This window comes from Gobius niger (genome assembly GCF_951799975.1).
Source record: "Gobius niger genome assembly, chromosome: 19".
NCBI lineage: Eukaryota > Metazoa > Chordata > Actinopteri > Gobiiformes > Gobiidae > Gobius > Gobius niger.
The window spans coordinates 6,510,101-6,534,674 of NC_136870.1; the positions used below are offsets into that span (position 1 = coordinate 6,510,101).

Sequence of the window (24,574 nt, forward strand, 5' to 3'; positions counted from 1 at the left end):
AAATAATCAGTCTCTAGACTATAGAACTCAGAGAAGCTTTGTGGATTCCTTTGTATGACATATATCAGAGTGTTGTATCAATTCATTTTACAAGATTACAGAGTAATACCAAACCATCCTATAGCCTCCTTTAAGCTACAATAAACATCCGTTTGTATAATAATTCTTTGCAAAATGGTGTGCATTGCCTACTTCCACAACATGAACACAGCCTTACCGGGGGAAGTACAGTCTCTTTTCCTCCAGGTAGGTGTTGAGACCTTTCTGGATGTCATCAAGAAACACGTTGGACTCCTGAAGTCTCTGCAACATGTTGGGCTGGCCTGTCGCCACCAGCACACGGGGGTCTGTCACCTAAAGGAAGCACGGGGAGTCGTTTTACACAAGATTCTAATTATTTCTAGTCAATGAAATGTGAAAAATATAAGTATTATGTATTATTATTAAGTGTTACAAATGGAATGGAATCAGAAACCATGAGATTTAATTTAGTTCATTGGTTTATTTGGTAGGGACAGTGCATGATAATGATCAAGCAGGATTGTAGCCTTAGGCTAATTTCCATCCGTCGTCCCCCATGCAAACTTGGAGATTAGTTGACAAAAGTAACAAGAGTAAACAAAATGTTACAGGGAGTACATTTTGAGTGTAAATCAGAGAAGCATGACTCACGGCCTGTGCGATGATGTCTTTCCAGTAAGTGTCCACGATGTTGAACTTGCGTCCTTCCTCAGGCATCTGTGCAATGATGTCCTCAGAGCTAAAGATGGGCTCCAGGTAGAGCCACGTGGACTGGCACTTCAACATGGAGTCCAAGATGTCCTGCATGGACAGCAGCTTTTCCTCCCACTCCTACACACACACAAAGCAGATCCTTATTTTAGGTGGACGACGTCATGTTGTTGGTATGGTGGTTACATCAGATATGTAGGTATGGAAGAGACTAATGTGTAAATGTGTAATGTACTTTGCAATATATCAACATTATACTTTTTCTAAGTAAAGGGTAGCTTTATATCAAACTGCTGTAAAATTAAAAAAAGTAAAATAACACAAATAACTACAGGTTAGTAGCTTTTAGATATGACAACACCCCCTAATATAGAGCATATTTTGTTGTTATATCGCCTAAATGACTGCACCTAACTGCACTGAAAATGAACGGCGATGAATTGTGCAGGAAACAGCAGACTCACTCGACACTCAGCCTCAATTGGTTTGATGAAAGGCGATCCCCTCATAGTCTGAGTCTTGATAACGTGGTCATCCAGCAGCACTTGGACATCATCCACAGCTGACACGATGTGAGTCCCCTGGAAAGCACGCCAACCATGTTCCTTACTGTTTTCTATCTGTGAAAGCTTGTTTTTACACCTTTGACATTAACATTCAAAAGTCCCCATTTAGGCAATTTGCTGTCAGAAATCACATGGCAAAAAAATAGGGATGCTCACTTCACAACGAACAAAAAAGAAAATGAGGATCCAGGCAGGGTGCTGGCATCGCTGCAATACTATGCCTTAGTGGTTAGGCACGGTTAGAAAGAGAGGCACAACATGGAATCCTACAATATGGACGTTTACAGCAGTCAAAAACAACTTAAAGGTTGAGTCCAAAACGTACTATTGTTATTCAAGCTAGTTTCCTCCTCTGCATTTTTTAGGCTCAGTAGATTTTTCAATATTGTGCACAACCTGGATTCTCTTTCGACTCCCCGGTAATAATGTAAATTGTGAAGAGTGGTACATAGTTTTAATTACCGTATTATGTTTATGGATGTGCAGCTACATACTTACATCCAATAATATTTAAGAAACACTTCATTTCTTTAGCACTTTGTTGTTTTGCATTTTGAGACTTGATTGGCTAAAATGAAGTGCGCCCATTCGAGATTTGTCTTCTTCATGAAACACTTTAGATGATGCAGACAGAAAGTACTGCACTAATGTTACTTTGGTTAATTACATGGGCCTTTTCAAAATTCAATCTTACAGTGTCTTTGTAGACCAGAAATACAAAGCGAAGTTCAGCCCATTCGTTCCTCATCTTGGCCATGTTCTTCTCCAGGGAATACTCCTTACTGGCTGACGCTCCGATCTCTTCCAGTCTAAGGCACAGAGAGGCTGGTAACTTTCTGCTGTGATATAAAACATGTTGTTGTTATTAAAACTAGTATTCATTGGTTTTACTGCGTGGAGTATTTGGAGAGGCCCAGGTTCAGCATGTTGAGCAGGGAGCTGTCGTCATTTGGCCTGACATCCTCGCCCACAATAGAGCTGATCTGCAGACACACAGCAGCATGCATTATTCACTCACTTCATGGATCACTGGATTCAATCAGAGTCTAGTGAAATTCGAGTTTGAGCTGTTTAAATATTGCACAAGTTCAACATGTCTCCATTGTAAATCCTCTCCTCAAAGGCCATGTTCTCAAAATATTACTTTCTAATATGGCGACAACAGCTTCACATTAGTAGAATCTAAAAAACATCAACATTTTGAAATTTTCCTTCAAGGCATTTTTCAAAATCTAATTCCTGGTCTGATTTTTGAACACAGAACATTTAGATTATTACACTAGAAACAACTATTGTTTTTGTCATTAAGAAATAGCTTATTCAAAAACTAAACAAATATCCCCCTCACTGGCTCTATCCATTATTTAGATTTGGTCGTAGAAAGTAGCATGACATTTTGGCCATTTTTACATATAAAATACCTTATTTCAACGGGAAAACAAAATGAATGGAAATAAAGTAGCTAGTCTACAAAAGTTTCAAACTGTTTAGTTTCTCTAAATACTTTCCCCTTATCCACCTGTAGCATTTTGCGTTAATATATTTATATATATATGAACATATTTCGAACAGAACTCCTTGTCAGCTTATATTTGTTCTATAAACACGTTTTGCTTGAGATGCTCCATGTTCAAATACAAACCAGCTCCCAGTGTCGCTCCTTGATGCCAGGGTTGCAGATGGTGGTAAGGACGGGCAGGTGCTGTTTGAACCGTTCGATCTGGGATTTGAAAGACTTAGCCACTCGAGAGGGCCCAGGGAGGCTGGACAGAGCTTTGGTCAGCTTGTGCATGGTTCTCCACATGCTGTCCAGCTCGTTGGCTATTGTCTCTGCATCCAGGTTCTTAAATGGCCCTGAAGGATGATATCAAGACAATTTGAAAATGTGCTCCTTGTAAGATTTCGTTTTTAGCCCTATTGGATTAAAATTCGGACGGCACAGGCCCTTAAAGAGCACCGTTGTGACCCACGGTAGCGGAAAATATTCCAGTCTAGTATGGTCTGTAGGAGGTAAAGCTAGGGAGGGACCGCTGCTATGCAAAATATTGGCATGGGAGTCTGTCCAGCCACTTGGTGCACGACCAAAGACAAATTTTCCACTCATGGGACAAGTTTTTCTTAAGCGTCTCTTCTAAATAAAGTAATGAGAGAAGATTGATGAAAATTGTACACAATGGGCAACTTTCAAGCAAAAATGTGTCGTAAATTCACTCAATGTATTAATTAAATAATAATAACAACCGAATGCATTTAACACCATATTTTTTGTTTTTTCAATTAACTTAGTGAATTCTTTTCACTTTCATTACTTAAATATGTATTTGATTTGCTTATTTGATTGAATGCAAGTTGGAGTCAAATGTAACGCTTTTAAATTACATTTAAAGTCTTAATTGTGGGAGTGTTGATTTAATGACTTTGATAGCTCTTTAACCCCCGTGGGGGTAGCACGTACCGTCCATCCAGACGTCGGACATAGTCTGGAAGTTGAGTGCAGTGTTCCACAGCTGCTCGTAAGGCTGTTTGTCTGAGAGTAGAGTCTGCAGCAGAGGGAACTCGCCTGGCTCTCTCTCCAACAACGTCTCCTCCTTGTTAATGTACTGTTGAAGAGAGAACAAACTTATATGTTAACATTTAACATTGCACATGCAACATTATGAATGGGATGAAAAATAAAAGTGCCAGCACTGCCAGTTTATGTACATAGCCATCCTTTGTAACGTTTCACCCAATAACACAAATATGGGCGTCATTATAAGTTACTATAGTAGAGCTGTAAAGAAGTAGTGTGGCGCTTTAGCAGGTGAAGCCTTTACCTCCTGCTCAGAGAGGGCGGCCTCCAGACGGGCGCTGATCTGAGTGAGGCTGATGACGTTGGCCTTCATCTCATCCAGGTTCATCCTCTCCTTCTTCTGAAAGGCCTGGAGGTCACTGCTGATCTCCTGGAGGGTCAGCTCGAATGAATATATCCTTGGGGAGAGAGTAAAGCTGTTTCAAATTCTCTGCATGTGCTAGAACAGGCAATAAAGTAAACTCCACTGAGCCACTTGTGTTAGGACTGCCGTCAGGTTCCAAACAATGTGAGTGTTTGAACCTTTGGATCAGATTCTCCATGGCCTGGTCGTTCAGGTCCACCATCCGGTTTTTGCTCAGCTCCAGTTCATTCTGAAGCTCCTTGGGCCACTGGAACACACTGGAGTTTAAGCGGATGTCCTCCGCTGAAAGACATCACAAAGAAAGAATGAGAAAAGTGTCATGTTATCAATGGCATGTTACTTCTGCTGACTAAAACTGAACCAAAGCTAAATCAAAGCTCATTTAGAAAGATTCCGTCACCAAAAGCTTTATCTTGATAACGACAGAAATGTATGACCTGGTATGTTACGCAGTGTGAGAATTACACTATGTTTTGCTCACAGGGTAAAAGAAAACCTCATATTAACTTATGCAGAAGTTCAGTTATGGTCATAATTTTCCTAATTTAGAATTGTTTTGGCGGTGGTTTTTGTATTATTTTCAGTCTGTCTTTGACATAATTGGCTAATTTGTGATTGTTTTTGTTTTGTTTGAATTGAATGGAATGTAAATTGTTTTCGTAAAATATCGCAATAATATCATGAGCACAATTTCCCAGACTTCTTCATATTGTGAAGAAGTCTGAGAAGTCCCTAATCCCGCTCGGCTTACACGACAAAAAGGCGTAGTCCAGTAGGAATTTGAGTCGCAGGGCGGCTTCGTCCACTTCCTCTCTGAGCTTGTGCACTGTGACGTCGCTGGTCCGCTGAATGAACTGGTTCAGAGCCACCAGCTTCTCTGTGGAGTCTGGGACGCTGCTGATGGTGTCACTGATGTCCTGGTACTTGTTGCAGATCCTACAAAGACACAACAGAAAGTACAGTATTTTATCTTCTACTTGCTAGTTACGGTGGTTTCCAAAGACACCACGGGTGCCTCAGGAGGACATAACTTTGGGGTACCACTTTTGAAACTACATGAAAGCATCGCAAAATGGGAGCTCCAGAGATCCCAAAGTAAATTTACATAAGTAACTTTGTTAGATGAATAATTGGCTGTTGTGCCGGCCAGACTTAAAGCTGTATATTCTCACCTGTTGTTGAGGTCTCTGTTCTCGACCACTTCAAACTGAACCACCTGGTCTTTGAGCCGGTCCGTTCGCAGACACAGGTCTTCATTTAGGGAACCGGCGTGTAAACAGAATAGGGACAGGCGCACAGTCACACGCATCAGAGCGATTTCTCCATGGACTACTCTGATGCTTTTTATTTTCTACACAAAAATAAAACAGAACCGATTCAAAACAGTCAAATTAAACAGTTATCTGTGAGCAGGCAGGATCTAGAATATTCTTTCAGACGCTGTTTAGGTGCAGACAGTATAATTAAGGCAAAGAAATGAATGAAGCATTGGTCCATTTGACAAAATCTAATTGTATCTCAGTTACCTTTGTCTCTGACTCTGCAGATAATATCAGTGAGAGAACAGCTGAGATGATCTGATCAAAGGGTGACTTACTTGTTTCATTGCACTGAAATACATCTTACCATCAAATATTCTGCAAACAGAAAACTCCAACGCAGTTTTAACCGTTTTTGTACATTTGTATCGGTATTTGCAAACTATTCATACTGTATGTAAATCCAGTTTACGTGATTCAGAAAAAAAATTGGACAGACTGATATAGTAAAGCAGGTCAGGTATGTGGCTCGCCATGTAACACAGTCCAGTCTACTTTGTACAGAGTAGATGGAGTATGGAGAACTTAGGCAGTAAAAATACAGACAAACACATTTTAGATTTAATGCTAGTTGGAATCTAAGTGCTGTTCATGGACATTGAAGGCCTTAATTTGGGCACAATTAATGAAATGACTTTTAATTCTCTGAACAATTGTAATATACCTGAGAGAATCCCTCCAGAGAGTGCTTCTCCTTCAGGAACTCAGCCATGTCCAGCATGGCAGTGTTGTCCAGGAGATTGCTGTACTTGTGGTACACATCCAAATACCTGAAAACAGAAGAAACGGTAGAAAAAAGTACAAATGTATGCTTCTGTCCAGAGACGTGAGTGCACCTACTTCACAGGCCCCACAGTGTTCCTGTCAAACACCACTCGAGCCTTGCTGATTATGTCTGTGACCAGCATCTCTTCAGGACGTACAGTCCGGAGGGAGATGTTCTCAAGGTTTGTAAAAAGGAGACATTCCACCTACACAAAAGGGCAATACGGTTTTACACTAGTTTAGTGAAAGAATATATTGTGAATAACATAACATCATCATAATATGTTTAGTCCCATGAAGACGTCCGTGTTGTAGTTGGCGAGGCTCACCCTGGGTATGTCCTCTGCGCTCTGGATGATCTCCATAAAGGCCCGCCGGATGAACTGCCAGCACTGGTCGAAGCTGGGCTCAAAGGAAATAAGGGGCTCGTCCACCTGCAGCCTCAGCAGGAGCACCGGGGGACAAGTGGAACACAGCTCACTTAAGACCTGGCCAAAGTCATTCCCCTCCTGTGACACAACACACAGCCGTCACCATATGAACAGGCACAGCTAGACTGGAAAGGACAGGTCAGGCAGCAGTAAGATGCATTTAATGTAAAATGTGAAAAGCACTATAAGCTTCCACTCCAGTCCAAGGCTTTGTTATACCTTACTTTATGCCCAAATACTATATTGAATGTGTGCATATTTAATTTCTGAAGATTTGCAATCATACCATCAAACAGAGGAATGAGGGAAATAGTGATATTCAAAAGCAACAAGCAAAAACCTGTGCACAAAATGTTGTATTTTGACCAATAATAATTAAACATTGTCATTAGTTGCCTATGTCTTGACATTTCAATTCATTTAATGACTTTTAATTCTTTGTAATGCCCTGTGGAAAACCTGAATAAGCTTTACCAAAATCCTAATTTTATGAGAGAGGGTATTATTTTAGGGCAATCAACTAAGTTTGAATGTTGTTCCCACGATCAAAACATGCCTGGGGATATATTTTAAGTTCTTTGGCCCTCCCCATGGACAGGCTACTGTTAGTGCAGACCTTGTGCATGTTGAAGAAGCGCAGCAGGTCCTCCATGGAGCTGATGACCAGGCTGCGCAGCTGCAAGGACATGAGAGCCGCTGCACTGTCGAAGAACTCTATCGCCTCAGAACCGTGCTGCTTCTTCTTGTCCAGCAGAGGCATCCACAGCTCGTCACAGGCCTTAAAGATGGACGCGCAGTGAGGGAGCCACCTGAAGCCAAACACATCCCTTTTAGAAGAAAGGTCATGTGCTGTTGTGTGGAACTGGGGAAGCTTTCATAGACCTCAGCTACTAGGAAATACTGTCTTCCCTTCAGTTAGTGTACACTTGGACATGTTTACTGTATACTGTATATCCCAGTGAAGGATTTCAAAGCAAGTTGTACCTCTCTTTTCAGAAGCTTCTTCTTACTGACCTGGTAGAAATTATGGTGGAACAGCCAACAAGAATAGTCACTGGGGAAGATTCACAAATTAAACAAAGATGCGCAAGTGCCTCGAAACACAGCTCCAGGTCTGTTTTTCGATGAGAGAACAACTTTGTAACATGATGAAAAGCTCCATTTTGCTTCACACATTGCAAATTTAATCAGAGCCACATTACCTCGGGCGCTGAGTGAGCACTCACTGTCAAATCACATCTTCATTGCTTTCTATGGGAAATACTTCTAGGGAAAAGGACAAGTAAAATACACCACAAAAAGGTCACACTAATAGTTGTTTAGTCAATCCACACAATGTGAGCCCAATGAATACTGGCATTGTCATTTAAAAATAAGAGCAAAAGAAACCCTGCTAGTGATTACTCCAGAGTGGTTGTTTGTCAGGACACTCGTCACCAGAGTGAAGTGGTGAAACAGGCTGGACTACAATAGTCTGGTCCAGTGTAAAGTTTGCCTCTGAAAGCAGCTCGACAGCTCCAGACAAAGTGGACACGACTGAAACACGAGCCAGGGCCCAAGCAGGGATTAGTTTACACTGGTACAAAGTGAAATCTGACAGGCCATAAAAAGCCAGGACGTCAGTGTTGGCAAAGAAGCTCATAGGCCTGACACATATTTATCCTACACGAGAGTGTAGGAGATGATATTGTGATCGTTTCTAAATGCACATAAGCTGCAATACGAAGCGCAATGAAATTCAATGGACTTGATCTGTCGCACAACAGATTAGCATGGTAAGCATAAAGGGCCTTTCACACAAACATGATAATCGTGTGTTTGGCGTGGACAGCACCGTCAGTCATAGACGGCGTCTGTGGAGGTCGGTGAAGCCAGTTTTGGCTGATTGTGCTTGTCAAATCAGTGTCAGTGATTGGCTACCTCCACACAGCGTTTGAACGAGGACAGAGGCCTTTTGTTACAATTTACTACTAAACGTACGCTACAAACACTATAAGCATTGTGCAGCTGTCGAGCTCGGTCTGGGGTTCAGGTCACTTCAGTGCAGATGTTTCTCTTAGCAGGTGAGACGGAGCAGACCAGAGGAGACCTGAGCAGACAAATAGTCGCCCTGCTCTCCCAAACAGCGACAATGCGTCAGGTAAGTGTGAATCCTTAATCCTTAATATCAAGTCTCTGATAGTCACCTTTATCCCAGTAAGTACTTAACCTGGGGCTGACCCCCAATTAGAATCCCCAAAACAGGAATCTTTTTATCACAAATAAAGAAAGAGGAAGCCACTAAATCCCTAACCTTCCGAACAATTCTTCACAGGGACGAGTTTATCGGCACATTTCACAACTTGCAGGATCACCTGCCAGGGTCACTGTCACAGAAATGCTAGAAAACTAGTCTGAGAGAGTTTTTCAATGAGAGAACAACTTTGTAACATGATGAAAAGCTCAATTTTGCTTCACACATTGCAAATTTAATCAGAGCCATGAAATTGACACAAATGCTTTATAACATACATTGTTTTTCCCACAAATGTCTGATTTAACAATATACTGCAGGTGGACACTTATTGCATTCCATTACAAAAAAGAAATCAGCTATAGTGCCTTTACTACTTGATTTTCATTTTATTTTTGCTTCATTTTCATTTTGCTTCACTACGAAACCTATGACTAAAGTGAATAAATACTGTGGCCGGCCTATATATTCTGAGTATGTTCAGATGATGTCTTGATAGAGCTTTAAGATCACTGATTGAATAAAGGTTCCCCAGTAGTGCCAACAAATGTTTCCTATTGAACTGTAGTGGATGTCAGTATCAGAAGCCAAGAGGCAGAGGGAGCAGTCCTCACTCACCGACTGAGCAACTCCTGTCTTGCTCTTTGGCACTGCTTCTGTACTAGCTCTGAGAACTCCGAGGGACTGGGAGGGAGGCTGGAAGAACACAGGTCCTCCGGCTGAACAAATCGCAAGGACGAGAAGCTAGAGGAAAACAGAAATGAAATGAGAGAGAACAAAATTAACAGAAATGAAATGAGAGAGAAGTTGAGACAATGACATAAACAAAGTACGCGGTTGAGTGCTGGGCTTGTCAGCACCTGTCTATCCAAGCCTTCTGCAGTTGTAGCGTGACGGTGTTGACGGTGAAAAGATGTCGGCTGTGCCACTCTTTGGCGTCCCTGTAGCTCTGGGCCCAGGGCACAGGCGCACGAACCACCCTCTGGGGAAAGGGCTGTGGGATGCTGCGGATGGACAGCCTCTGACACTCAGCTGGGTCCATCAGGATGTAGTCCACTGAGACAACACACAATAGACGCAGTGAGAAGTAAGTAATAAGGGTTTAACTTGAGATGAGGCTGCTGCGCAACAGCAGGTTTCCAAAAGAGAAGCAGAGTTGAGTGGAATGCATTCAGATCATATACACTGTTATTTGTGAGTAAAGGTTCCCACATACCTACAGACTTTTTGAGGTTGAAGACATGGTTGTTTTTGACCTCCTCTTCCAAACTGGCCCTTAAGATCTGCACTTTTCGGTTGAAGTGTTTCCCCGTGCCAAGAGGAGGCAGCAGGCTGACAATGTGCTCCATTTGGTGAGGGGGCTCAGGGGGCAGCTGGCAGGAGGGGATGGAATGGATATAGTACTCGTACCTCTGTGAAGACAAAGTGCACATGTGGCATAGTAAGTCATCAGAAAGGAAAATATAGGAGGAAGAAGAGGAGCTCTTTCTCACCTTACGAACAAAATAGTCATCACCCTAAATATGCCACTTAAGTGCAATGTAGGCAGGGTCTAATCTCCCCTCTGTCCCTGTCTGGATGCGTGGGGACAGGCAGGCCTGCGAGTTCGGCTGTGAGCAGCTCTTCCGCTTGTCGTTAGCAAAAAAGCCACTTTTACCAGTGGTCATCAGGGATATTGAACTTGAGGAACTTCGTTAAGAAATTGGACTTCAAGTTTTACAACAACGTACAATTTATGTCCACTTAAATGGTACTTTTCAGAAGTACACATATACCCAGGTGTTGCATGATATGAGGAAGAACTGATATTCAATAACTGTCTATGGTTAGGGTTAAGGTGTAGTTTATTGTACCCGTAGGGAAATTTGACCTCTGCATTTAACCGATGCTTTGATGCCGCTAGAGCAACGTGTAAGGAGCAGTGGGCGAATGCAGTGCAGCGCCTGAGGACGCATCTCCAGATGTGGTGCCAGGCTGATAACAAAAGTACTACAGTATTTTACAGAACTATGTCAACACAGTATGAGCCATTAAAATAATTTTGTAAAGCTTAAGAAATACAAAACCAAGACCAAAACAGGACTATAATGGACCCTAGGGCTAAGGTTGCTAGGACAGACAGTTTTGAGTGCAGACAATATCCAGACATTTCTTTGATGATGAGGATATAATATTACGCTAAGCTCTTAGAAGTCAGTTTTGAATGATGTAAGAGCTCTAAGGGCGACTGTTCTCACCTGTAAGTCTGTCTCTGTTGGTTCTGGGGTCTTCTGTTTCTCCTCCTCCTTGATCATAATGTCTCGCTGTGTCATGGGACTTAGCGGCCGTTCTCTGGGAACGTTTTTGGACACAGAGGGTTTGCCTGTCGCTGGGCCATGACGCCTGCAAAACATGGAATAACTAGGTCTGATGTGTGATACAAATAATATGATCAATTCTAACGTTTCCACGTTTGGGACGAGCTAGATTTGTCCCAAATTTATTATAAGTAACCAAAGTGCAACCAAACTGGAAGAAGATTTTTAATTTTTATGGAATGTGCCACTCATCGCAGAACACTTTATCAGCTTTGACCAAAAATATCTGACGCAATGATGAAAAAAATGTACCCAAATTATGTCACAGGCGGTCAATAAAATATTTCCTTCAATAGTGTATAGACAATACAGTACCGTGAGAAAGTATACGAGCGATCGCGATGTCGTCACATCCGCTGGTCGTGGTAGTTATTTTACGTTTTCATATTTGATAAAAAATGTATTAAAATCCTATTATCTATCTATCATTCTATAAAACCGAGCTAAAGGCCTGGATGCATCAGCTGTTGCCTACCATTCACCAAAACATCCAGTGAATATTGCGGAAGTAAACAATAACAGCGATCGCTCGTATTTATATGCCCCTTCCTGATTTCTTACATTTGTTTATATTTACCACTCTTAAATGTTTCTGATCATCAAGACACTTTTATATCACACTAGGACATTCCCAGCGAATACAAGATGCAGTTTCCAAACGATTGTCACATTAAAAGAAAATTCAATTCTTTAAAAGTCTTTAAAAGTCTTGGGAATCATCCAGTTGTTTTTTTGGCAAATGAGAGACGAGCTGTTGTGTTCTTATTTGTCAGCAGTGGTTTTCACCTTGGAACTCTCCGTGGATGCCATTTTTGCTCAGTGTTTATCTTATAGTTGAGTCATGAACACTGACTTTGACTGAGCCCAATGAAGGTGCAGATCTTCAGACGTCGTTCTGGGTTCTTCGGTGACCTCCTGGATGAGCTGTCGTACTCTTGGAGTCATTTCTTGGTGAGTGATTTTGATTATGATTTTGTAGCCTACTTTATTGCAATATATGAATTGGCTTGATGATCGGAAACATTTAAGTGTGGTAAATATAAACAAATGAAAGAAATCAGGAAGGGGGGCATATACTTGCACTGTATGTCCTAAAACATTTCTATCAATTGATTTGTAACATTCAGTCCGTCAGTCTTCCTCCTACCCAGCCTTGCGTGGAGCTGTCCGTCGCTTCACAGACGTATGATTGGACTGACGTTGCCTCAGTTTGGAGATCTTCAGGGGTTGAGCGCGGGGGCAGAAGTTGTTCCCGACGATCTCAGTGGGACTGCGATGGTGCCGCAGCTCCTTGTAGGGGACCAAAAGGTTCCAGACGCACTTGGGCTGGAGAATGGGAGGGTGGTCCTTATTTCTCTGGAATCTCTATGACAACAAAGCAAGAGCCATCGGACAAAGTACTTTCAACAGAGAGTTTCTGGGAGTATTACTTGACGTAAATCGGAGAAATCTTCAAATGTTTCGGGCCAAGAAGGAAGTGGAGCGTTGGAGGTCTTGTTCGCGGAACCATCGTTCTTCTGAAATTCAGGTGAAGTATAACTGATTTGTTCAACATTTCTGGACAATTTCACTAAGCACATCTATAATAAAAAAGTGTAGAAAAAGATTTTGATTGAACAGTAAAGTATTTAGCTTTTAAATCGTAGCTTTGATAACAAAAAAAGAGTCCTCAAATTTTCATTGCTCAAGAAGACTTAAAACAGTCCATCATCATCATCATCATCATCATTTTAAAGCCACAGCATGCAGCCGCAGATACATAATTATAACTCTCACTACAACTGGCATTTGTTATTTTAGCCCTTTAGAGTTCAGTATCGTGTTGTTACGTATATCGCTAAGCATCATGGGATGTGCAGCAGACTTTTCCCATAATAAACTAAGGGAGAATACTGGAGTTATTGTTTACATTGAAACACTTGGACACTCCTGTGCGTTAAATGTTAAGTGACTCAGCAGCTAACAGAGTTGTTACACGGCTTTTCCCCCCACGTTTTATACTGTTTTAAGCTAACCCTACATGAAAATATTTGCCCGTGCTCACAAACATGGCCAACATGGAGATCCAAGGTTCCATCCTGAAATCTATTAGTGTCTAAAGGCCTTGTTATTTGCTTGTTATAAGTTATTTATTATTATTTTATGTTGCTTATTGGTTGGGGAATAACCAGAGGGCCCGGACAAATTGTTTTGTGGGCCGGATCTGGCCCCCAGGCCGCAAATTGAAAAGGCCTGGTCTATGGACAATACTTAGCCAGCACTCAGAAATATGGCGGATATCCAGGACATTCCTCAAACTCTATTATTATGGCTGTGTGGCTGAAGAATGACAAAAAAAATTGACACAAAAGAGAAAACAATTTCATCTTCACTTATTTTCGCTGACAGAGTTCATCCAAACTTCTCGTGGATATTATAGACACCGTAATTACAGAGCCATTAATGATAAATGATAAACCCAATCAAAATGTCTGCAGTTTGTCAGCTAAAAGACGAATTCTACACATACAGTAAACCCAACCCCTGCGATGGCAATGGTCCAGTTTGCTATAAAAACTAACATACGGAATATTATAATCATGCTAATGTGGAAAAAAAAGAAAACAAAAACAAAACAAACGACATGACAGAGGGACAACAAACCTGTCGCTGCTGTTCCATCTTCCACAGATGACAGGGGAAGGACAATATCCACAAAGATTTATTCTAAAGAGATTGACAGAAAAGTTAGTCAGTTACTCAGTATCGTTGTTTGCTAATGACGTAGTTAGCTAAGATAATGCGGAAGAGTTCATGTGCTTGAACTGAATAAAATAGTTTAAAAGATTTCATGCACTTACCTCGAGTACAAAATGTGCTCTTTTGGTTCATAAAAAGACAATTTTGACGAGAATAACTTAGTTGTTTCTCACCTGAAGTCACGCAGATTTAATAACATAGAAACCGGTGTAAACTGATTTGGACGTAAGCCCAAACGTAACGCCGCGTGTGTGTTCGGCGGCGATGGCTCGTGGACTGCATGGTCGACTGTCGCTATGGCAACGCAGTGGGCGGGACGACCTCGAACACTTTTATTGATTTAAGGCTCTGTTTTCTTTTCTGTGCGTCTTTGTGGACTAAATATTGTAGTTTATGATATATTCTCTGAACAGGTACATCAGTATGTTTTGAATCCTCCAGAAAAGCATGGTTTTGCTGGGTTTTTACGCTGTTAAAAGCTACCTGTGCACACGTAGAAACCCTCCAAATCTAGCGTACTTCTTTGCCGCCCTCTGCTGACAGTTTACGAGAGTGCTTGCGGGCAGTGGTTAGTTACAAAGCTCCTTTAGTTTCTCTGACATCCTTTTCCAATCAGATACACTGCTGTATTTTAAGGACAATCAAGTCACATTGGCCAAACTAGTCAACTAGTTAACACAGTTAGGACTAAGAACCTTTTTTATGTTTTACTTGGTAATTGATAAGCCAACATAAAGAGTTTTGTCTGTGGCCTACATAGAAGGAATTCATGGGGGGAAAAAAAAAACGAATGGGAAAGGAAGGAAATCAGCATTTTACTGTATACAGAATTGCCACTTTCTGACTGTATCTAGTTCTTCTGAACAACCTGAAATTAAATTGATCCCTAGCTTTTCTAATACTTTTTTAACATCCACATTCTTAACAACGCTGACTTTATAAGCGTCTTTCACAACTTGCTGGGTCATTTTTCAGGGTCACTGTGACTGTCACAGAAACTACCCTGCAAGTTCAGGAAATTGATTCAGATGCGTTATAATTAGATGCACAGTATCATTTCTGCAATTATTTTTGTTAACAGTGTATTGAAGGAGGACAAAACTGATTTTGTTCAACTACTCTAGGAAAAAAATAGGGCCTCGGACAGAAGAGATCTTTAATTTTCACTGTCCATCCATGCATCCATGCATCCATGCATCCATCCATGCATCCATGCATCCATCCATCCATCCATGCATCCATCCATCCATCCATCCATCCATCCATCCATCCATCCATCCATCCATCCATCCATCCATCCATCCATCCATCCATCCATCCATCCATCCACCTACCTATAGGACCTGATTACCATGGGAGGCCCTACCAGGGGCACGAAGCCCCCGACAACATAGCTCCCAGGATCATTCGGGTGCTCAAACTCCTCCAACACATTAAGGTGGCTGTTCCTGGAGGGGCAATTTTTTTCTTTTTTTTCACAGCATCATAATTTTAAAGATTGGAGTTAAATTTCCAAAACTTTAATGTTTGGTTCATTTTATTGACCCCATAATGAAATATGTCCTCTGCATTTGATTCGTTCTTCAAGTCCACTGGCGTGACCTGTGAGGAGTGGATGACAGCAGTGCAGCACCTAGAGACCTGTCACCGAATGTTGTTTACTCATGTTGATGGTCTAAATCACCTCCTGGATGTTAACCTATTGTGCATAGGGAAACCCCATCCAGATACAGGGAGAACATGCAAGGTTTAGAGTAAATTAGACTATAATTTTTGAGAAAAACAAATTTTGAGAAAATGTGCAAGATTTCTCTAATGAATGAATGAAACCTTTCCCCCCCCATTTCTTTACATTTTTTTTTTTTTTTACAAAATGAACATGCAATCTAGATGAGGGTGAGGACATGTACCGCCAGTGCACAAGCGAACATTCCGTTATGCAAGTTCTCCTGTCTCTGTCCAGGTGAGCTTACTGTTCAACTCTGTACACAGCACATCAGTGGGGGAATTATAAAAAGTTTGGCTTCCAGAGACTACCAGCGACATACAATGACAGATTTAGAATTTTATTTAGAAAAAGAAATAAAATAATGTCCTGACACTACCTGCAAACATATTAACTGGCACAAGCTCCATTGTCTGCTCTGTTCAAGTTTCTGAGTAACAATTTGAACATTGTCCATTGCCCAATTTTACATGTGATTAAATCAATTGAATTTAAAAAAGCCAGTGAACTCTTTGTGTCAAAAAGAGTAAATACAGTGTGTGCGGTCTAGAGAGAAACCTTTTTTTTAAAATATATCTTTTTATTGACCAATGCTGTGTGTAATGATGTACGTTACGTGAAACATTGGCACGACTGCCTCTTGACAGTTAAGGTTTTCATTGTTTTTAATCTGACCAGCTATCTATCTAAACATGAGTGTGTATAAATTGAGTAAAACTTGAAATGACTGATAAAAAATGTATATAAAAAGAGGAGCGCATGACAGATGTGGTTAAATGTGGCCATTTATTTGAAAGCAACATTATATGACAAACCAATATGACAAAATGCTCAAGTCTCAAACAGAAATACTTCAATAGCTCAAACTGTGCATAACGTGCGAAATAGGTGCAATAAAACAGTTTGATGTGGTTACCCTCACTGACATACAACAGATCTGTGACACAGTTTTCCTTCTGAAAAACTTAAGCGGTTACATTTCAATTTAAGCAGTGATTAGGAAGATTTATTGACATGTATTTTGGCAATCAGACCCCGGCGGTAACATCGATGTATGAAAGTCAGTATGGATGAACAGCTTGGAGTTAGGGATGTCTTTCCCTGGAGCCTGGACACTGGTGGTGGTATAGAAGACCCTTGAAGCTGCAGCAGGGAGAAGCCGTGGAGGGAAGAGGCGGAGATGGGGCGGAGGCAGGTCGCGGCACAGCTGGGAAGCGAACAAACCATGATTGCTGGGGCTTAAAAGCAGGACCGAGGGCGATGATTGGCTGCTATGGAGGTTATGCTGATGGCTGAGGTGGGGCCCTCTCGGAAGCGATCATTGGCTGGAGGTATGTGATGCTGAAATTAGCCTCCCAGGTTGAATTAACGCCTAGGCTTCATTGTCCCCTCTGTAATCAACCAGCTGCTGAACAAGCATCTCCATAAACCACCTCTGGCTCTTCTGTTGCCTTTTGTGACGATGGTTGTAGAGAATGTGGGCATTCCTCACGGCAATGTTCAAAAAGTGAAAGAACAATGATTGGTACCACTTGGTTTCCAGGACTATGTTTTTATGCTCAGTGAGAATCTCAGAGTCGTCGACACCCCTCATGTGTTCCCTGTGGTCCTTGGCAGCAGGCGGGAAGGGAACCGGCAGGGCGACCCACTTTCCCCCCACTCTTTGCCGTTTGCGGACGGTGTCCCCGTTGTACGCTGCGTGTACGGTGGAGCACATGGCCACCTCGCCCGCGTCCTTCCACTTCACAAAAAGAACTGCCCCGTCTCGTGCCCACCTCAAACTCCCCCGGGCGTCGCTTGGGGTCAAATCATTCTCCAACGTCCTCGGGAATCCCTTCTTGGTTTTCGCGACGATGCCACAAACCCCGATTCCTTTCGCCCACAAGTCCCGGATGATGCGAGGGCTAGAGTGGGCCCTGTCGAGATACAGATGATAACCACTTCCGAGGTGCTCCGTATCCATGAGGTCAATCACGGAGCTATATCTTAACGCTCGGTTGGCGCCGGAGGACTCTTCGTTCTCACAAACAGACAAATTCCACGTGTAGCCAGTCGCGGAGTCGGCTAGCGTGAAAACCCTGTAGCCCCCGTCAGTGAACATGCCGTTGTGTTCTTGTGCCACCATTCTCTCAGTAACGCAGAGGTTTTGATCGGGCTGGAAATTCGTCCTGCAGGCTTCGGCCAGTTTCAAATACAGCGGCTTGATTTTCCCAAGAGGGTCGTGCCTTGGAGTGCGTTTCAGAGCTCGATTTTCAGCATCCATCTCCAAACTGCTCAGGTGGAGACACTGGCAAATCCTCAGGAATTTACTTTGACTCATTACAAACTCTAAATTGCACAGCTTATAATCGCTCCAGTAGTGATCCATTGGAGGAAACTTTAAGTAATCCATAAACAGCGCCTGTGAAATGAAAGAAGACATGTCCGCAGTCGTAATGTCAGTCCATGTTTCGTTCATCTCCGGGCTCGTCTGCGCGCCGTAGGCATTGGTGTTCTCCACAAGCGTTGAGATGATCGAATCGGAGAAAAAAAGCTGAAAACAATCCAGAGGACGTTTTGTCGTTATGCCATCATGCTGAGGACCGGGTGGTCGCAGTGGTTGGAAAGGCAACAGTGAAGGCCCAACATCATCTTCCTCATGAGAGTGCCAGCGCGCCATTGGACTGGATGGAGACTGTGGTTCCGGGTCGTCCTGATCATTACTGTGGGGAAAATAGAACAAATCATGATATGAGCACGTACAATTAAAGTAAAAAAAAAAAAAGAAAGAAAAAAAAGTGATGAAAGTAGGATTTTAGCAGTAAAACTAAAAGCTATAGGAAGCACTATCCCTCAGCTAAACTTTAGCTGCTCAAAGCCTTTAAACTTGCTCCGACATACTTCCCTATTACAGATCGCATTCATACTTCCCTATTACAGATCATATTCAGTCTTTGAACTATCGCTCTTTGGGGGCTTTGAGGAAAAAACAGTTTGTAAGCACTGGGCCTCTTTCTGTTGATTTAATTGTGTTGATATTTGTCCAATAGTGAGGACAGATAGGAAAAAAGGCCTTCCAGTTCTGTGCTCCGTTTGACTGAAATCAGCTGAATCAGAAGCTGCACATTTGAGGTCTACTATCTCCAAACTCTTTTAAATATGCATTTTGTATAAACTAGAAAAAAGCCACGTGGTTGAAGACGTTTCAACTAAAGTGACCGTAAATTCCGGACTGTTGAGCGCACCTGAATATAAGCCGCACCGGGAGGGCATCCTGCTGCCGATGCACCAGTGTGCAGCAAACACACTGGACAGAGCAAGAGTTTACCACGGGTCTGTTAATGTGCAGATGAGTGGGGAATGTCTGAAAGGAACCATACTCTCATCTCCACAACTTTATGTTTGTTATTGTCATTTCCAATGAAAGTTGAAGTGAATATACAGCTCCAAATCCAATGCATCTACATTTAATACGAGTGGGTCTAAAAACACTTGATAACATGACACAATATTCAGTACGATCATAAAAATCTATAAATTAGCCGCATTGTCATATAAGACGCGCGGTTCAAAGCGTGGGGAAATAGTAGCGCCTTATAGTCCGGAAATTACGGTATTTGTGTTATATTGTAAATTGTTTGTGGTTCTTCATGTACCGCTCTTTAATGAGTTTTTAACCTGGCTAAACAAATAAATAGAAATGCTCATCGGCTCACTCTTTACGAGTGCCGTGACCCCGGCATTGTGTGGTTGCTCTGTGGATGCTGGTTTGATACGTGCTACCATCCTAAACATTCACTAAAAAGTTGGCAGGCAGACGTTATGAGTGTTGTGTTGCCCTCTGTCTGTGAGTGCAACACACGGCGCATTGAAGCTGAAATTCTCCCTGATCTAAAGTCTTGTCGAAATCACTGCAACAATCGCATAGTGTAAACCCAACTTAATCTAGTTATTGATCAAATAAAAATTCAGAAGATAAAAAAAAAAAAAAAATCAGGCCAGGAATCAATTTTGCTAATTTTAAACTTTTTAAAAAATTGGTAAGCTAAAGGATAAGACCGGAAATGTGAGTCCTCAGTTGGACAAAGTTATGTCTATGTCTGTTCGTTCACTCCATACCCGGTGGTGGTAAGCTACTAGTGTAGCCACAGCTGTCCTGGGTTAGACGGAAGCGTGGCAACCGGTCTGCCTCATCTGCCCCTTCGACCACCACACACTCACTCACTCACTACATTCGCTAGGCTTCCTGGTGTTACCAAACGGTCTCCCATCCAAGTACCGACCAGGCCCTTCCCTGCTTAGCTTCCAAGGTCTGACGGGATTGGGCAGAGCAAAGGCGGTATGGTCCATTTCAGTGAAATTGGTAATTTTCCATCTATATTTCAGTATTTTACTCGGTTTATATCCCATTATACTTTGACCTCTTAACCCCCACCTGAACTGACCACATTTCCTTTTGTTTTTATCGCTTATTCTTTCCAAGAAGCTTTTAGATTTGGGTTTTGCCAAATAAAACAAAAAATACTGACGAAAAGACAATTAAAAAAACGTGATGAAAAAGTGTCAAAAATGTGACAAAACTGCAGACAAAAGCTAAACACTTGACTTGATGTTTCAGTAATGCGCTGAAGGAAATGATCTCTCGTTGAAATTAATATGAAATTGCTGCTAAAATAATGATAAGACACAGTAATTCTCATATTCTAAACCGTGGCTTACCACAAACCGCGGACAGTCTTATCCGGACTGGCTCTAGGCGGAGATGGTGATGTCTCCTCCTTGTCCTCCTTGTCCTCCTTGTCCTCCTTGTCCTCCTTGTCCTCCTTGTCCTCCTTGTCCTCCTTGTCCTCCTTGAGCCTGTTCCTCTTTGCCGGACTGTCTTCTGGCTCTGAATCACTGTCTTCTGATTCAGAGCCACTCTCCTCTGGCTCTGAATCGCTCTCCTCTGGCTCTGAATCGCTCTCCTCTGGCTCTGAATCGCTCTCCTCTGGCTCTGAATCGCTCTCCTCTGTGTCAGTCCTATAACACAGCAAAATGCTCTCAGAAAAATCTACACAATGATAGATAACAGAAAGGCTGAAACAACTAATCGATTAATGAAATAGTTGTCAACTATTTCAGTAATCGATTAATCGTTTTCTAGTAAACACAGACTCAAATAGAGCAAACATTACATGGATAACAAAGTAGGTTTCCATAAAAAAAATGTTCTCGGGTTGTTAACGTCTCTTTTTTTATCATCACTTTGTTGCATTTACCTTTTTTGTCTGACAAAAACACAACAACAGAGCGTCAAAAATGTGACAAAATAGCACTTTTTCCATCACGTTTTTTTAAATTGCGTTTTCATCATTATTTTTGCTTTGTTTTTATTGCTTATTCTTTCCAAGAAGCTTTTAGATTTGGGTTATGTCAAACTAGAGGTAATGTGGCGAGTTCAGGTGGGGGTTAAGATTTGAAAGGGACATAGGCCTGTAGCAAAATACAAAATACATACAGTATAAATACAGAGGATCGCATCAATATACTTTGCAAACTATTTACAATGAGATAAAAGCGTTACTAAAAGCGCCTCTGGAATTGACTATTTTCTGATTTCGACATAGTTTATACTCCATTTAGGCAGAAGTTTGTGCAATTTAGGTACATTCTAGTTCAGCTAGTCAAGTCCAGCCCCGACTTAATCTTGATCTAGACCTGGGGTGGTTTTTGGAAGGTCACATTGTACGAGACGGCGCTTGGATTTATTCACCTAACATTTTTTTGTTCCCCAAACTTTTCACACCAAATTGTAATATGTATGTATTACATATTACAGTTTAAAGTTTTGCTGAGCTACACTACTTTGAGTTACCAGCTGAATCAAATGTTATGCTTTTTAATTACATTTAAGGCCTTGATTTTGGCCCAATTCATTTAATGACTTTTAATGCCATGCAGAAACCCTGTAAATGCACTTGTAACGTAAATTACTTGTAATAGGGGGGACATATTTAAAAGGGTGTTCCGGGGGTCCTCCCACAGAGATTTTTTTTATTTTAATGGTGAATTTTCTTGGTGAATGTTCATGCATTTTAACAGACCAATAGGTACATTTCCCCCCCCCCCCCCCCTGTGTCAACTCAATGAAAATGGTTCAGACCTTGTTTAGACCCAGATTAGTCCTGGTTTAGTCTCGGGTAAAAGATAGTTGTACAAATGCATTTTTGTAGGCTATATTTACTTCAGTGATGTAGTAGCCACATAGCATAACTGCCTAAGTTATTTTTGTTTTGATTTTGGAAAACATGTAAAAAGACGTTTTATAGGAAACACATTGTTTTTCTCTTATTGCCATTTTAACAATACAAAATGACTTAGGCAGTTATGCTATGTGGCTAACGAAATGCTATGCTAACCATGTCCACGCTCCTGAAAACTCCGCATTCCATGTTCCAGAAATGCCTTCTTCTTTCTTCTACACCACCAACATAACAATGCACTCACCAACGATCCAGCTTGATGTCTTTCCCCTTGCAAAACATCTCATGCTCGGCGGAGTCGAAGCTGTGCTCGGTGTCTTCGCTGTCCTCAAAGTCCACGAAGTCGTCACTACCACCACTGTCCCCGCCGTCCCCGCAGGGCCCGGTACCGGTAGACCGGTGCGGTAGGTCCTCCACTGGCACAGCGTCCACGGCCGAGTCCGAGGCACTCATTTCGGCCACAGACAGGTGCAAACTCCGACACTTGAGTTGGGGAAAAAGCTCCGTGGGTGCTGAAGTTTTGCTTTAGCTCTACTTCTTCTCCCCGGGGTCGAAGGTGCAAACCGCCATCATAGAATTATATACCGCCACCTACTGTACGGAGGATGCAACAGAACTTAAATTCAGGCAACAGTCAGAGGGCTGCATCCACTATAACTTCTGTTCAACTTTCTCCCATTGCAAAGTGCACTATACTTTAAATGTAGTTTTACTCTTAGAATTCTGACGAAAATGTAAATTAGTTGGGGTCAAGAAATTGTATTCTCAATTTTCAGTTTTAGTAGACTTAAATTGCATGTAAATTTAGTCGACTAAATGTAAGATTCACTGAGTTAACTTTATTCACAACATCGATTATAATCAAACTTTTGAAGCAGAGCACCCTGGGCCTGCGTTTCTACCTATTTAAAAGGGCTGCTCCACTGATTCCTTTTTTAGATAGACTTTATTTAAAATAAATTACAAAAAAATTACAAAAATACACAGTACAAATCAGACAAAAAAATATATAAAAACAAATGCCAATAATTACAATCACAATAGAACGCTAAGTGACAGTGAGTGTCCCTATGAGCGGTGGCAGTGAAATTAAGTAAATTCCAGCTTTTTTTTTTTAGTGGTCATATTACAGCTCCAGCATGAAATAGCAATTCTGGCTGATTTGACTGAGTCTGTTTATGGACATCAGCCACCTGCAGTCAGAGCCAGTGGCAATGCTGGTCTTTCTGAGGCCCTAAGCAAAAGTTCACCGAGGGGCCCTAAAGTAGTTGTAGTAGTATTTCAAGGCTAATTGACGAATAACAAACCAATTTACAGTGAATAACAGTTACATGCAATAATACAGGGAAGACGTGGGACATAATGACCTCAATTCGGGCCCTGCCCCTCTGTGTAAGAACCACTAACCACTGGCCAATGACTGGTGTTTAGGACAATACTCTTTGAAATGGTAAATGGGCACTTTCTCTCACCTCTGGTCCCTGACCTGCAGTTTGGGAACCGCTGGTTTAAAGCTGTTATTTCCAGCGTTTCTAAAAAAGAAAGTGTCAGAAATGTACTGACTAACCCTCTGTTGTATTAAAGCAGACTGGCAGACCTGGGTCCAGATCCAGACCTCCAGAGGCTTTAGTCTGGACCCCAAAGCCTTTTCATCCTCTCAACATTCTTAATTTCTAAGGCTGAATTAAAAATGATCTTAACAGTCTGAATAACATTGAAATAAAATGGCAAAATTATTGATTCATTGATCAGGTCTGCGATGTAAATAGACAACCTGTGCTCTTTTTTTTTAATTTTCAAGAACAATGATTGCATATGTCCAGACTCTGGCTGTATTGAAAGTATTAGCTTTCTGTCACTGCCGTCCCATCGTGAATTTTAGGGATTGACCACAGCTTCACCACATTCTGTCCTGGGACCAGAATTGGAAGACGATCAACATGCTCTCGTCCCTGGACCAGTGAAGTCGTCCCAGTGCAAGATCACTACAGTTCAGTTATGCCATTTCTCAAATCAGCAGCAGAAACGATGCTGTCTAGTCTATGCTGTCCTTCAAGCTCATACTTTCACCATCATGGTATTGAACAATACCTTTAACACTAAATAACAGACACTTGCATTGCACTTTACGAGCACCACTCTGTTGTCATTATTCATTCAGGTGATACTCAGTGCTGGTAAGACACCCTACCCCTGGGGTAGACTGATGGAAGTCAGGCTGTTTATCCAGGTCATCGCCCCCCATGGTTAAAACATCAAACTTTATTAAATGCAATTATCACACACTTTTCCAAAATACTTGCTGTTGATTTCGCTGCTGGTGCCAGAGGAGGTCTGGTGACTTAGAACATGATTTATTTTAAGCAACTTAAAGAGACACCGTGCAACATTTTGGAGTATACTGTTGCCATCAGTCTGCATTGTATTTCAATTTTATTTCTTTTGGATAAGATTTTACACCATGTAGCTTTAAATAAAACGACAGTTAAAGGCGATTTACGAAAATAACCATATTTTTCAGATTTGCATTGACAGTGAAAAAGACTCCC

General features: G+C 41.7%; 2 protein-coding genes across 2 annotated transcripts in view; both read right to left on the reverse strand.

Moving 5' to 3' along the window:
• The window catches only part of dnah3 (dynein axonemal heavy chain 3), a gene marked incomplete at both ends in the record, with an annotated part of 43,940 nt that extends 29,940 nt beyond the window's left edge, over positions 1–14,000 (reverse strand). Inside the window, 21 exons of the mRNA XM_079576752.1 lie at positions 218–354; positions 673–852; positions 1,197–1,313; positions 1,993–2,107; positions 2,190–2,281; positions 2,941–3,152; positions 3,754–3,898; positions 4,115–4,268; positions 4,393–4,516; positions 4,986–5,170; positions 5,407–5,585; positions 6,218–6,323; positions 6,394–6,524; positions 6,648–6,827; positions 7,366–7,558; positions 9,601–9,726; positions 9,843–10,038; positions 10,199–10,394; positions 11,220–11,364; positions 12,487–12,704; positions 13,983–14,000. Of these exons, the coding sequence (XP_079432878.1) occupies positions 218–354; positions 673–852; positions 1,197–1,313; positions 1,993–2,107; positions 2,190–2,281; positions 2,941–3,152; positions 3,754–3,898; positions 4,115–4,268; positions 4,393–4,516; positions 4,986–5,170; positions 5,407–5,585; positions 6,218–6,323; positions 6,394–6,524; positions 6,648–6,827; positions 7,366–7,558; positions 9,601–9,726; positions 9,843–10,038; positions 10,199–10,394; positions 11,220–11,364; positions 12,487–12,704; positions 13,983–14,000 (3,149 nt within the window). The remainder of the gene's footprint in view (positions 1–217; positions 355–672; positions 853–1,196; positions 1,314–1,992; positions 2,108–2,189; positions 2,282–2,940; positions 3,153–3,753; positions 3,899–4,114; positions 4,269–4,392; positions 4,517–4,985; positions 5,171–5,406; positions 5,586–6,217; positions 6,324–6,393; positions 6,525–6,647; positions 6,828–7,365; positions 7,559–9,600; positions 9,727–9,842; positions 10,039–10,198; positions 10,395–11,219; positions 11,365–12,486; positions 12,705–13,982) is intronic.
• Positions 14,001–17,176: 3,176 nt separating this feature from the next.
• On the reverse strand, positions 17,177–22,517 carry LOC306978227 (piggyBac transposable element-derived protein 4-like; the record flags this gene model as incomplete). Its single annotated transcript, XM_079576753.1, has 2 exons — positions 22,270–22,517; positions 17,177–18,506 (listed from the first exon to the last, which is right to left on the reverse strand). Exons 1-2 carry the CDS (start codon positions 22,476–22,478, stop codon positions 17,177–17,179), a joined length of 1,539 nt encoding a protein of 512 aa, XP_079432879.1. The 5' UTR covers positions 22,479–22,517.
• Positions 22,518–24,574: the final 2,057 nt, after the last annotated feature.